A 14110-nucleotide genomic window follows, 5' to 3' on the forward strand; every position below is an offset into this window, starting at 1 on the left:
AGTGTGCATGGTTGCAGGGTGTAAAGTTGCTGAGTAATGCACTGAAGTCGGTCTCTCAAGGTATCGACTTCATCTCTCTCCTCCGCAAACTCGATTAGTTTGCTAAACAATTGAGGAAGTCAACTACTTTGTTAATTTCTAAAACAAACTCATATATACGAGAAAATAAGCCGAAATTTTCCATACATCACTGTCAAATTTTCATAGGTATTTCTACTTTTAACATTGGATGGAAAACCTCATAAATTGTATAGTATTGTTGTATTCAAAACTATATCATATAATTACAATGAAATGGATATTTATATATATATGTAAGTCATCTCTCTCATTCATTCACAAATATAAAAGAAAATTAAAATAAAATAAAGAATAAAAAATCAATCCGGCGTGTTTTTTAGTGTTTATATATAAACTTGTTTATTTTCTACTTCCAATTTTGCGTTTCCCTTCAGCAGGAACTGGTTGCCTCCCATTTCGATGCAAAGGCTGGCCAACTCCATTTCCTAATTTCCTTGATGGTGATGGTCCTGATATGGGATATGCATTTTTGCTGCAAAAGATTTACAATGAATTTAGAATATTCGACATGTTCATGTATGGATGTATGTATGTATGTTGCCTTACCTCCGTTCTGGAGTACTTGTAGACTTGGAAGGAGGTTTTTTGGTCTTTGACCCAATCCCAATCCCATTGGTTATACAGCTAAGTTTGGACTGATCGAATTGCCAAAGAAAATCGGGCTCGGACAAGTGGCTGGTAGAGACATCGAGATCATCTATGTCACTAATATTGGCCATGTTGAACCTGTTACCCCCCATAAACATATTATATGATGATTGTTCTTGGTAAATTTTTGAAGAATTTTGGAGATATTTTTGGTAAAAGACATCGGGCGAATTCTCGTTTTCTGCTTCCCAACATCCTAAGGGGATTCCTACTCTATTAATGTTGTCTTGTTTGTTCACCATAACCTTATCAACCCACTCACCCGAGCCCGACTCTTTCTCGTCATCCCTGAAGTTTTGTGTTGGACTGATAACAGGAGGCCAAGGAGGTGAATTTGTTAGTAACTCGTCAAGAGAAAAGCTTTGCTTCTCTTGCCTCAACATTGAGTTCGCTCGTGCCTACAAAATGTGGAAAAAAGTTATCAAATTCCTCTTGATCTATACATATATATTGTGTATGTATGTAGAGAATGCATGATGACGATATGAACAAGCAAGCTTTATATGTGGAAAACAATAAGTACCTCAATGTTGCCAGCATCACCCATGAGTTGTCTAGCCCCCAACATAACTCCAACTCGGTGATTAGGAGTAAACGGAAACAAATCACTACTAGTAATGTATTTTTCAGAGCAATCAGTGTCCGAAATAGAATGTCGACTTTGCTCTGTTTCTCCCTCTTTCCTTGCCAAAGCTGCCTTAAGGCTCGCAATCTAAGAGACGATTCCAACTAGTTACTAAAAGGAATAGTATAACAATTGCTAACCATCAAGATAATCATCTCGACCAATATGTGGAGGTGACTAAGAACAAGATAACCTGTTCTTTGAGTTGTTTGACATCTGCAATGTCTTTGTTCACTTGGGCGGCACCGAGTTCGACGGTAGCCACACGCTCTGCAAACTTGAGAGTACTTATTGTTTCAGCCAAGGCATCAAGCTCGGGGCTTATGTGAACAAACATTAGTGTCTTAGCCTGCCCTCCTGAAAATACATTTCTAGCTCCAATATAATTAAAACTTTCGGAAAGAAAAAAATGGATGCAGTCAAATTTCACCTTAAAAGAATTGAAATCACAATTTTTTCAACAGTTTAAACTCACCCAGTGAGTCTTGAAGAAGTTGAGTGAGTTTGCTGTTTCGGTACGGGACATGTGTATTCTTTTGGGCAAGGGAAGCAATCACATCCCCTAAAGCTGATAGAGATTTGTTTATGTGTTGTGCCTCTTTTAGTCGATCGCCTGTTACCTCAGACTTGTTTACTCTCTCACTTCCTGCAAGGTCAACAAGATGCATGCAGCCACGGAGAATAGTACCGGAAGTTAAATCCTTTCCTTGAACATGGACAGTTAAGCAACTGCAAGTGATGAGACAAGTTTTAGTTTTAGAACAAAGAATATTTTGAGACGAAATATTGTAAAAAAGAAAAAGAGGATACCTATGAGAACGACTACTACGGTCATTTAGAGCGGTCGCACCAACTGCCCGATTCCTTTGTCCTAGGTTCATCAGATCGATAACATCAGATGTCGATGAAACAGGCATAAGGCTTGCATCGGGTACATTGAGACCTGTCTGAGAGCTATTGCGAATTTCTAATGTATTACTTGATTAAGGATGAGCATCGATCGAAAATTAACCGGCAAGGGGCAACTATTTAACCCTATATAAAAGAGGTTCCACACCAAATGACCAACTTTTGATCAGTCAATAGTTTTATAACCTTGTAAGAAATAAAATCAAATGAACAAAAGGATATCTTTTGTTACTTCCGTCGATAACAAGGAGATCCCTGACTTGCTCATTATAAATTTCAATCATTTGAACAGCAACATCATAGCGGAAGGTATCCTTTCTTCGTTCTGCTAGAACAAACAAATCACCTAATGCCCTGTAATTTACTCCTTGATTTTCCTCTGTTAGGTCTTTGGGTCCAACCTACATACAGAAACCGACAAATCCAAAAGAAAACACATATTTCAAACAAGTATTAGTTGAATGTTTTATCATACTTTTAGTGAATAATTCAATTCTTACCATTGTGTAACTTTTTCCTGACCCTGTTTGGCCATATGCAAATATACAAACATTGTATCCATCAAGAACTGACCGAATTAGTGGTTGCATATCAGAAAATACCTCCGCTGCGGTGCAATAAAGATATAAACTAAGTAAAGAATGCTAAAATTGCAGACAGATTATCGACAAGCAATTAAATTTAGTGTTGAAACCTTGAGTTACAGATTGCCCAAAGACTTTGTTGAAGGTAAAGGACTTGCATCCTTTACCGTACTTTGATGGGGTGCCGATGGTGATGTTTCCATCTTCTATATGCTCCACAGTGCTAACATAGCTAGATCTTTCAGACAAGAACGGTCTCACACGACAATAAACACGGATACTTCCTGGTCAAATAAAGTTGATAACCTTTGTAATTAATTGGAGGACTTACTACAAGACATAAATCATTGTTAGAACTTATGCAAAAGGTAACTTACCTTTAAGATCCTGCACTTGATTGTATAGCTTGCGGTTTTCTTCTAGAACCCTATGGTAACCAGAAGCCGCATGAGCTAAACCATGAATATTCATACCTGTAAAGAAAAAGTGTATTAACTAAAATTTGAGATTAACATCATGCTTTGCATTTCAATAAAACACAAGAAAATGAAAATAAGTACTTCCATTAAAGCAATAAGTACCGAGATTATTGAATTCTTCATGAAATTTTGTTTGCATGTGTTGCATGTCAGCTGTTGTGGCATCAATTGTATGCTTTAGGACCTGCAAGATTTATTATTCTTATAAGTGCTTTGGTAAAGTACATAGTCGAAAAGAAAAAGGAATATACGACACGATTAGTTCTCACCTGAATATCTCTTTGTTGCTTATTAAGGATCATTTGCAGTTTTAGAGATTGATCTTTTAATTCGTCATTAGTGATGCTTTTAAGAAAGCAATCATCTTTCTTCATCATTTTGATATTTGTTTCCTCCATCTAAAGGAACATAAATTCGTGGGGAGAGTTTGAGAAACTCAGCCATATCATTAACACATTGAAGAAAAGTGATCATTGTATACCTTTTTATCCCCAGAAATTGGTTCCGATAGAGGCTTGTTGAAATTGGAAGCAGTGATGTCTGTTGAAGTTGTTTTCATCTTACAATTTGGCAGAGAAAAACATGTGGTTAGTAAAGATTTTTATTAGTTACATAGTAAATAACTTCCAGTTTTCTATCAATTTTGCAGCACAAGTTTTGCGATTACAGAATTGAATGTACCACTTCATATTGGCTTGCCAGACGCTGCTCAAACTCCTCTACAACTTTACCAAGCAAAGATTCAACCAGCTATCAACAACAAAATATGACCAAGTAAGTAGCTGTTATAGCAAAAGGATAATCAATAGCTTATTATAAACAATAAGAACATAGGAAAATTTCTAAGAGAATATCGAAAAGACATGAAACGAGTGCAATATCATAGTGGTCAACAAGCCCCAGAATTTGCACTCATAGGATCAACGCGAAACTAAAACAGTATGACTCAATGTTTGATATGTTTATTAACAACATTGAGCCGATAAAAGCTTACCAGCGGAACTTCTTCAGGATTTTTATCAATTAGAATAGTGTGAACCAACATACTTAATGAACCAGCACCACCCTGCTTGTACAGTAAAAAAACTTCATTCACATTGACCAAGTAGAACATAAAAACCCGCGACTACTGTAAAAAGTTAAGGCTTACCGACCATTGTATTAGGATCAATATCAGTGGGGTGACCATTGGATAAGTTCTCATTCATCGATGAAGTCTTTTGAAAAGAGTTCATGAAAGGCTCTGAATTTTTTCTTACAAACGGCTTTCCCAACGAGGTCGTTGCAGGTTTCGTGTTTCCACCAAATTTCCACACTCCATTTCCACCTGCGAGCTTCCATTCGTTATAGGACTTGAGCGCTAGAACACAGTTCACCACTCTCGTAGATTTGCCCCTCTGAAGAATTTTAACCAATTTACGAACAAATTAAAGCACATCATCTATTATATACTATATAATAGCATATCCTCTATTATAGTTAGTTATTAAAACTAACTTGCAAAGGTTGAGCCAATTAAAGCAAATTCAATTTTGATTTTGGATATGTATTAATAGTTTTAAAATATATTATTACTATAATAATATATAATATATTAATTATTATATATGTTGAAATATATTCTAATTCACTTACTCTTTGTACATTTGAAAGTTAATCCTTCTACTATAGTATATAATGTTTATCATATCATATCATATAAAATATAATATATTAATAGTTTGTAAACATGCATTAATAATTAAACGTTATAATATTATGTAATACTATATATTTTACTATAATTTATAACATAATAATAGTTATATATATTAATAGTTTTAGTAATAGTTATATACTATTGGGAGAAGTTCACTTATATCGATGTAAAATTAAAGTTGTTTTATCTCTTTATACGATTAATATTTTAACGACCCACCCATCACATTTTATATTTCATTCATATCAAATTTGATGTCAATTAAGATTTTCTAACTATTTATTTTATGTAAAAAAAATTCAACTATTTAATAAATATTAATATATATAGTATTTTAGATCAATATGATATAGATATCAGATTGATTCAAAAAGTCACATGCATGACAAGTGCAATTATATCGATAAATTCAAATGTTGGATTGTTAAAATATTAATTGCATAAAATTGTGTAAAACTAAAGTAATTTTACAACGGTGTAAGTGATTCCTACTTATATACTATATTATTATATTATGTAATAATATACCATCTATTATAGTTAGCGATTAAAATCAATTTAACCAACAAATCGAGCCAATTAAATCAAACCAGTTGGTAAATTCAATTTCGATTTTGGACAAATTAATAGTTATATATATGTACGTATTAATAGTTTGAAAATGTATTATTACATTATGTAATACTATATCACATACTGAAATAGTAATCAGTAATATTTTAATTATCATTATATATTATTGTTTATTATTATATTGATTGAAATATGCTTTAAATCCCTACATTTGAAAGTTAACCCTACTACTATATTAAATAATATTATATCATAACGTATGATATATATATAATATTAATAGTTTATATATTTGCATTAATGATTAAATCTTATAATATTATGTAATACTATGTCGTTTATTAGAATCTATAATATGATATAATAATAGTTATATATATGTATTAAAGTTTTAATAATAGTTATATACTATATTATATAACAGTATATCATCTATTATAGTTAGTGATTAAAACAAACTTAATCGACCAAATCGAGCCAATTTAAGCAAATTGGTTAGTAAATTCGATTTTAATTTTGGACCAATTAATAGTTATATATGTATTAATAGTTTTAGAACATATTATTACATTATGTAATACTATAAATATACTATAATAGTAGTATATAATATATTAATTATTATATATTATTGTTTATCATTATACTAGTTGAAATATGTTTCAAGTCTTTATTATCTTTGTATATTTGAAAGTTAGCCCTCCTATTATATTATATAATGTTGTATAATATCATACAATATATAATATATTAATAGTTTATATATATACATTAATGATTAAATATAATTGGTTAATATATTAATAATTTATATATATGCATTAAAATCAAATTAGATAATCGATTGATTTGACGTTGTCGTTCGGTTTTGATTTTGAAATTCAAAACCTTTTAGATTAATTAACTAAATTTACACCTATTAGATGCAATATATATTTAAACCCAAACTCAAACTCAAAGCCCAAGCCAATACTAAACAAACCCAAACCCAATTACAACCAAATCCAACTTAAGCCTATTTCAATTTTATTCAAAACCCAACTAAAATAAAAATAAACACATTCCAAATTAAAAATTAATATAAATATAATAATATTAATAAAAAAATTAAAGGTAAAACCTACCATTCTAAATCATTAAAATTAAATTTATTAGTAATGTTATTAGTATTGCATAATTTAATCATTTGAGATAAGTATAACACCAATTATCATATTATTAAATTAATATATATTATTATCAAATTTATTTATATAAATTTAAAGAATTATTAATTTTATATATTTATACATATATAATTATAGTATTCAAAATATGTTATATTTCACATTATAATCTAATATAAAATTTTTAATATAAATATGTAATGCACATTTTCATAAAATAAATAATAATTATTTTAAGTAATATAATGAAATTATGTTAATTATTAACGTCTTTTATGGTTGTTCAATTATAAATTAAGATTTTTTTTAAGTTTTGAGTCGGATTTATTTCAAGTTCGGGTTAGATCGATCTCGAATTCGGATTTTTATGAGCTTTGTCAAAACGGAATTATGTTAAACTTGAATTTTTTTAGTTTTAGGCTTTTTATGGCTCATATTTTTCAAGTTCAAATTTTTTTCGAGCTCAAATCTATTATGGATTTAAGATTTCTCCAACTCAAATTATTACGTGCTTGAATAAATACGGACCAACTTTCGAACTCGAAGCTATTTCTGAAAATGAAACCATACTTACTAAACGAAAGAATCGAGATTGGAAACGTACTTGTTCTAGATCAGATGCCTCAAATGTTGGAAGCCGCAATTCTTGGCCCGCTATCAAGAAATTCCTTACATTTTCAAAGTACTGAAATACTGACAATGCAGCTCCATCAGGTATGAGAGCTGCATCACATGGACTTTCCACCACCTAAAAACCAACCACCAAATTAATTACTGGTAATTAAAAGGAAAATCAATTTTAAAGAAAAAGTCTCAACCTTAGGCACAGCTCCAGGTTGAACTTTATTAAGAACATTGCATAGGATTATTCCACTCCTCAAACCAAGCCTAAATTCTTCCTCCGATGGCTCTGCCGGCAAATCTTTAGCTGCCACAACTCCGACCATCTTCCTTAGCCATCTAGCAGCTTCGTACCTCCTTGACGCTGCCATACAAAAGGTCATCACATTCAAATTTTACTCACCAACAAAACATAATTCATCTCAATTTTGTTTTCTTTTGAAGAAAATGAAGTGGAGGGGATCAGAGACTGGATTTAGAATAAGAAACCCATCATTTATAAAAAAAATTTCATGAAATTACATCGTGACTGATTAAGGTTATAAAAAGGAAAGAACGCATGTTTTGCAGTAGAAAATGAATCATCATTCAACAAAGTCCAGATGATCATCACATTTTCATTTTTTTTGGGAGGGAGGGGGGTCACTTTTTAAATCCCATATGTAAATTTATTAATGTCATTCAAAATTTACTCTTATCACTAGCGAGGCATAATTCATCTCTATTTTGTTTTGAAAAGAAAATAAAAGCTGTAACATGATCAATGATCAGGAGGTTTTCCTTTTACTAATTCAAAGTAAGTAGGCATCAGAGACTGAAATTCGAATTAATATATATATATATTCCCACATTTTCCATGAAATTACATCACAGTGTTTGCACTTGAAAATTAATCATCATTCAACAAAATCCAGATTCTGCCATTAAAGGAAAAAGAAAAAGAAAAGAAAAAGAGTACCAGTCAATTCAGCTTTTCTAGATTCCAAATCAGAATCCTTGGAGCGATTGCCATGGTCCAAGACATCTTCCACAACTGAAGCAACTGAAAACGACAACGTTCCCTCTGCCGCCATTTTCTCTCCACAAATTATTCCCGGAAATTTCTTCTTTTTTTCTCTCACAACTCCACCATCCAAAAAAAAAAAAGAAAAATCCCCCAGATGATGAAAAACTGAGATACCAAAAACAGAAGAATGAGATAAAAAAAAAGGAAAGTTTGGTGGGGAAATAAATGGGAGTTGGAAGTTTTCTTTTTATGATATTAACACTGAACTTCTACAACACAAATCACATTCTCCATTACCTTTTTTTTCTTTTGCTTTTGCTTTTCTGATTCTTTGTACAACGTAGAAACCAAAGCTAACTCTGCTTTATAGTTTATAGTTGCATACATTTACACCACTTTGAGTATATATATATTTCCTTCTCCCAAACCTACTATTACGCCAAACCTCTCTCCCAGCCTCACCTCGTTGGAAGTGAACTCTGTTTTTGTTAAAATCTAAGGGTTATACTCAATGACGGTCAAGCAGTGATATTAAACCACCATTAATTGGTTGAATTGAAAATTGATGATTCTAGTGGTGATATAAATTGAATCATTTGTGATACAGCACAAAAATTAAACTATTAAAGATCAAATTAATTTATGATTTTTTTAACTTTTTTAATATTTATTTAATTATTATTGAACTAACAGTTGAACTAATTGAAGTGAGTAATATATATGTTTTTTTTTAATAAAAAAATGGGTAAAATGAATTACAATATTGTTTAAAAATTATGAAGTGCCTAAAAACAGAAACAGATATGATTAATAATAGAGCAGCTCAAAACAAATTGAAATTACAGTTTGTTTCAACTAATGTTAAACCAACCCTTAATTATTATCTTGTTTACCAAACAATGTGGTTACAAGAGTTGAAGCTTTATTTCTTTCTTTCTAATAAATCAATTACTTAGGAGAAAGACGGACCCGGCTGATCCCGACCGGTAGGTAACAGGCACCTTTTGGTTGTTGAAAATCCCAAAACGGTTACCAAATAGCATATCTTTGTGTCGTTTTGAGATCCACTTTAGCTATAACGCTTGGGAGGTAATGAATGAAAGCTTAGCATTAACCCAATCCCAATATACATGTTTGGACGTTATTCATCTTGAGGGTTAAGTAAGCCAAATGATGGATATTTTTTTAGTGTTATAATATTTTAAATCTAAACTTCGTTAATAGCTTGAGTTTCTAAAAAGACATTAGGTTTATAGAATTAATCATTGAAAAATCTCAAAATCGTGTCTTGTGAACATGTCGCCTCTTTAGGTCATACTATTTCAGAGTTGGAAAACAAAACCTCTTAGTAAGGAATGTGTGTGCACCTGTGTAAGAGATAAAACTTAACGAGACCTTGGCTTAATAGTAATGTTGAGATCTTGAGAACAAAGTTTTTCAAGTTCGAGTTCAACCATCAATAAATACTATGCGTAGATACTCTTTTAAATTTATTTTAAGTTTAAATCCCACTATATATGGATCATGTCCGTAATTATTCTAATTTTCAATTTGGTTACATTTTTTATTAAGTCAATTATAATTATACTCATTTAGACATGTATAATTTGTGATTGTAGAAGCTATTGAAATTGATTCTTTTTTCAATTAATATCTATATATTGGAAGTTCCTCTTTTTTATATGGATTTATTATTTATTGGTGATTGTTAGATTAAATCAAGTGGTTGAGATCTTAAGAGAAAGCTATCACAAATTTAAGCTTCTCTTAACATTCATATGAAAAGGGATGTAGTTTATCAAATGCTGGCGGAGCGATCACATTATAAAATTTAATGCCAATTATAGTCTATTAATTAACGAACAAGCATAAAGGTTTTTGTATAGTAGAAACACTTTCCAACCGAAAAAGTCTAATCTAATAAATTTTCTACCCAACATATATTTATATATAACACCACCTTAAATAATACGATAAATTTAAGGGTTAATTCCACCAAATGTCTTCAAACTATTGTGTAGATTTTAAATTAGTCCTTAAACTTCAAAACATTTTAATTGAATAATGTTAGTTTGGATTGAATGTGGAGCATATTTAAAATATGAGTATTAAATTGTAAATCTATGAATACCTATTCATAGAGAACCAAAGGTAAAGTGATAAGGAATAGCGGAAGAAGATCATATTCAAGTTGTTTGACTCAAGAAAGAAATATTCAGATTTGATCTGTAAAGAATAAATAAAGAAATTTAGAAATAAAGAAAACAAAAACACTAAAAAATTTGAGAATAAAGAATAAATAAACAAAAAAAACAAAGTGGAAGATGAAACGAGTAAATCGATGGATATGATGGATAGATAGATAAGTGTCCAATTGAAACCTTTGAGATATAAACCCCAACAAACTCAATTTATGACTTTAATTAACCCTCCAAGAATTAATTTCTTGGCAAATTTAAGGATGAATAATGAATTCCAACGACTCCTTGAAGAAAACTACTACTAAAAATCATAAGAAAGAAATCTTGCATAAAGAAACTAACTCCCAGAGTTGAAAACCTTATTAATGAAAACAATTGTGCCTCTAATTAACAATGAAGAGGCTTTTATATAGGGTAGCTAAGCACATCCAAATAGAATTCATAATTATACTGAAACTCTAATTAATCTAAACAGCTAGTTTTAAACTAGACTTTATTGTTTGACTAAGAAACATAAAACTCCAAAATAACTTAAAATACTTAAAAATATCCAAAATTGAAATTAAATAAATAATAAAACCTAATAAATAAAATATTGGAATCATATGAAATAAAAATCAAGCATAAAAATCAAACCCAATATGATTTAAACTCGAATTAAAAACCCAAAACTTGTAATTGTCGTAATAATCCCGTCCAAAAATTTTGTTTGCATAGTCTTCATTAAAACAATTATAATTTGAGTTCCTAAACTTGAAATCGAGTGATTCAAAATGCATTTCAAATATAAGAGATAGATATTCAAACGCTATGAGACATATCAACCTAGAAATGCTTGGATCCTTTTGAAAAATTCACTGCAAGTCGATTGATTGTAACATGGCTAGGCGAGTGGGCTTGATTGGGGTCCTTGAAGTGTAACACCTAAGCTTGTTGACATTTTCCACATGGGATTTTTTTCATGGATTAAGATTTTAAGTCCACGAACAAAACTGGCCCTTCTAATTCATACTTGCTCGGTATTGAACTCCAAAGTCCATCGTCTTGAAACATCAACTCTTCTCAAAATTTCTTTTTGATAAAGTCTTGAACGAATAAGTTGAGTTTTGACTTCAATTATGTCACACCCAATTTTCTTTAAACCCAAAAATTAGGAAAAATTTGGGAGTTAAATTGAAAGAGGCTGTAAGCTGGCAGTCTCTGCTAAAAAACTAGGAAAACTTAAGAACAAAATTGGACATGGTTGAGATTCAAGTTTGGTTCAGTTGGATTAGAACCAGTTGGTCTCTTAGTTGGAGACATAATGATTGTTAATAAATGGATTTTACATGGTTGAAGACTGTGTGGGAAAGACTATAAATAATCAGGAAATAACTTCTCGATGAGGATTCAACTCCATTTTGTTTCACTTTCTTCTCTTATTCATCTTCTTTTATGGTTGCCTCAAAGAAGAAATAATGATGGGGAGCTCTGCATGGAATGGTGATCGCAAGAGTTAAGTTAGAAAAATGGAGAATCCAGTGAACTAGTAAGGTATTAAGACCTTCAGTGTTTGTAAGTTTAGGAAATAAAGTTAAGGATTTCCAGAACTATTTTAGGGGTTTTGAATGTTTCTAGAAAACTGAATTTTTTGTTGAAAAAAGCTGAGATTAATTTATGGTATTAGTTGTAATGCTTAGTTGCCAAGAGAATGGAAGCTTTGACATTTTGGAAAGGCTAAGTTGAGAAGGGAAAGGAACATTAGGTGAGTTTCTACTTACCATTCCAAGAATGCTGAATGATTGGCATGATTCTGTGTTAAGTTCTATTGTGGCGAATGTTCTCTGTTGATTGTTTATGCTAAGTATAGGTAGGATTTCCTGGTAAACGGGTATCCGCCACTGTAGTTCATTGTGCACGAAATAGTTATGATTTCATGGTAGTTTATCTATAAAATGTAAGCATTGCATATTTTCTTAAGGAAATTATCGATGGGTTAGATGAAGTTAAGAATAGGGAAAGACTGCTTCTGTTGGATACCGCCATACGATGTAGTTGTATGCAAATCGTAATGTGCGAAGCTTTGGGCCTTGCGGAGGGGACATTGTGATGTTCAAGCATCAAGGTTAGGACACGAATGGAGGAATGTCCGGAGGAGTAAGGTAAAAGGAAAATTGAAATTCCATTTAGATTCTGCCATCCAGAATTGCTGGGAACAAATTGTGATGTGCAAAGCTCTAGGCCTTACCGAGGGGGGGACATTTCATTATTCGAGCATCAAAGTGGATATAAGATGAATGATATTGACAGTATTTAGTTTCCATAGAGTATCATCGTGACGACAGTCAACAGGATCTATGGGGCGACACTACGACGACAGTAAAGTCCTTTGAGGCGACACCTCACAGAGGTTTAAGGTGTAAGACCATGACTTGGCTATGGTAGCCAATGAAGTTGTTAGGCCGTTAAATGTGGGTGCATATTGTGTAAGACCATAGCTCGACTATGACAACATATAGAGTCTACTTAGATAGTAAACACAGGATGGTTTGCGGGGACACTAAACACAGGGCAGTTTGTCGAGACATTAAACACGAGAAAGTTCATTGGGATAGTAAACACAGGGCGGTCCGTCGGGACACTAAACTGGAGTAGTCCTATTGGGAAATATGCCCATATTGTAGTAAACATATAACTATTTTCTATTTATTTGAATGATGAATAAATAAATAAATTTAATTTCACATTTCACTATTATGTCTTTTATATTTTGCATGCATAGCGAAATTGTGACAAGCAAATATTAACTCATTGATTGTCTAAAGTTCAAATTGAAGATAAGTGGCATTGTAAAGAACGCTTACATTGCGAGAAAGACAACTTACTTTAGTAGATAATCTAAATGAGCCCGTAATCCCGTAAAAGAATCAAAGTGAGCATTTGATTCAAATACTAAGAAGGATTATATGTCGTTTACAATTCCAATTGGGGAGATGGCTAGTCTTGGCTATCAAAGCAGTTGACTCCACGAGTAGAGACATAGGTGTATTCATTGGTAGAATGATACACTAGACTGGACCCAATATTAATTAATTCTAAATCCATTTGTGACTTAATTCACTTTGACGTTCATGGTGTGATTTACCTAAATCCTGAATTAGTCATTGACCATATGTATGCAACTCATGTGCTTTGATATAAGTGGAGGATTATGCTCTAAAGATGATCGAGCCCATAGCCGGTATGTTGGGTACATGACTTGTGTATGGCATCGCTTTACTAGCAATAGTAGAATTCAAAGCTCAATTAAAAAGTTAATGATATCCTCTCATTGGCATTATGTGGACTGATAAATATGGAACGTGGCCACAGGTTGCTTGTTCTTGAACGAGCAATTTATCACAGTCGTTTGTTGATAGTAATCATATTAATTATTAAGAAGACACAATGCTGACAGTGAGATAAAATAGGATTGTATTGAATGAATAGATTTAACTTAAAGGAATCAAAGATATCATATGAGGGTAACACAAAAATGG

The 14110-nt window shown here is 31.7% G+C and overlaps 1 protein-coding gene across 2 annotated transcripts; it reads right to left on the reverse strand.

The window, feature by feature from the left end:
* Positions 1 to 230: 230 nt before the first annotated feature.
* On the reverse strand, positions 231 to 8937 carry LOC107911014 (kinesin-like protein KIN-14I). Of its 2 annotated transcripts, XM_041098199.1 has the most exons (20): positions 8689 to 8937; positions 8344 to 8556; positions 7583 to 7749; positions 7369 to 7512; positions 4481 to 4723; positions 4321 to 4392; positions 4008 to 4076; positions 3808 to 3885; positions 3596 to 3724; positions 3429 to 3510; positions 3225 to 3320; positions 2958 to 3131; positions 2764 to 2870; positions 2486 to 2664; positions 2165 to 2326; positions 1830 to 2083; positions 1548 to 1711; positions 1253 to 1441; positions 628 to 1127; positions 231 to 553 (listed from the first exon to the last, which is right to left on the reverse strand). In XM_041098199.1, the coding sequence occupies exons 2-20, from the start codon at positions 8456 to 8458 to the stop codon at positions 421 to 423; spliced, it is 3057 nt and encodes a 1018-aa protein (XP_040954133.1). In that variant the 5' UTR covers positions 8459 to 8556; positions 8689 to 8937; the 3' UTR covers positions 231 to 420. The 2 variants fall into 2 exon arrangements, with proteins under 2 accessions (XP_040954133.1, XP_040954134.1); XM_041098200.1 differs by having other exon boundaries at positions 8344 to 8933.
* Positions 8938 to 14110: the final 5173 nt, after the last annotated feature.

Source organism: Gossypium hirsutum, chromosome D08 (assembly GCF_007990345.1).
Source record: "Gossypium hirsutum isolate 1008001.06 chromosome D08, Gossypium_hirsutum_v2.1, whole genome shotgun sequence".
Classification (NCBI taxonomy): domain Eukaryota; kingdom Viridiplantae; phylum Streptophyta; class Magnoliopsida; order Malvales; family Malvaceae; genus Gossypium; species Gossypium hirsutum.

Excerpts from the sequence above, each read along its gene's own strand:
- LOC107911014 (XM_041098199.1), bottom strand. The coding sequence starts at position 8,458 with ATGGCGGCAGAGGGAACGTTGTCGTTTTCAGTTGCTTCAGTTGTGGAA. Across the intron at positions 1,712-1,829 it reads ACTTCTTCAAGACTCACTGG|GAGGGCAGGCTAAGACACTA; the intron begins GTGAGTTTAAAC and ends ATGTATTTTCAG. Across the intron at positions 1,442-1,547 it reads TCAAACAACTCAAAGAACAG|ATTGCGAGCCTTAAGGCAGC; the intron begins GTTATCTTGTTC and ends ATCGTCTCTTAG.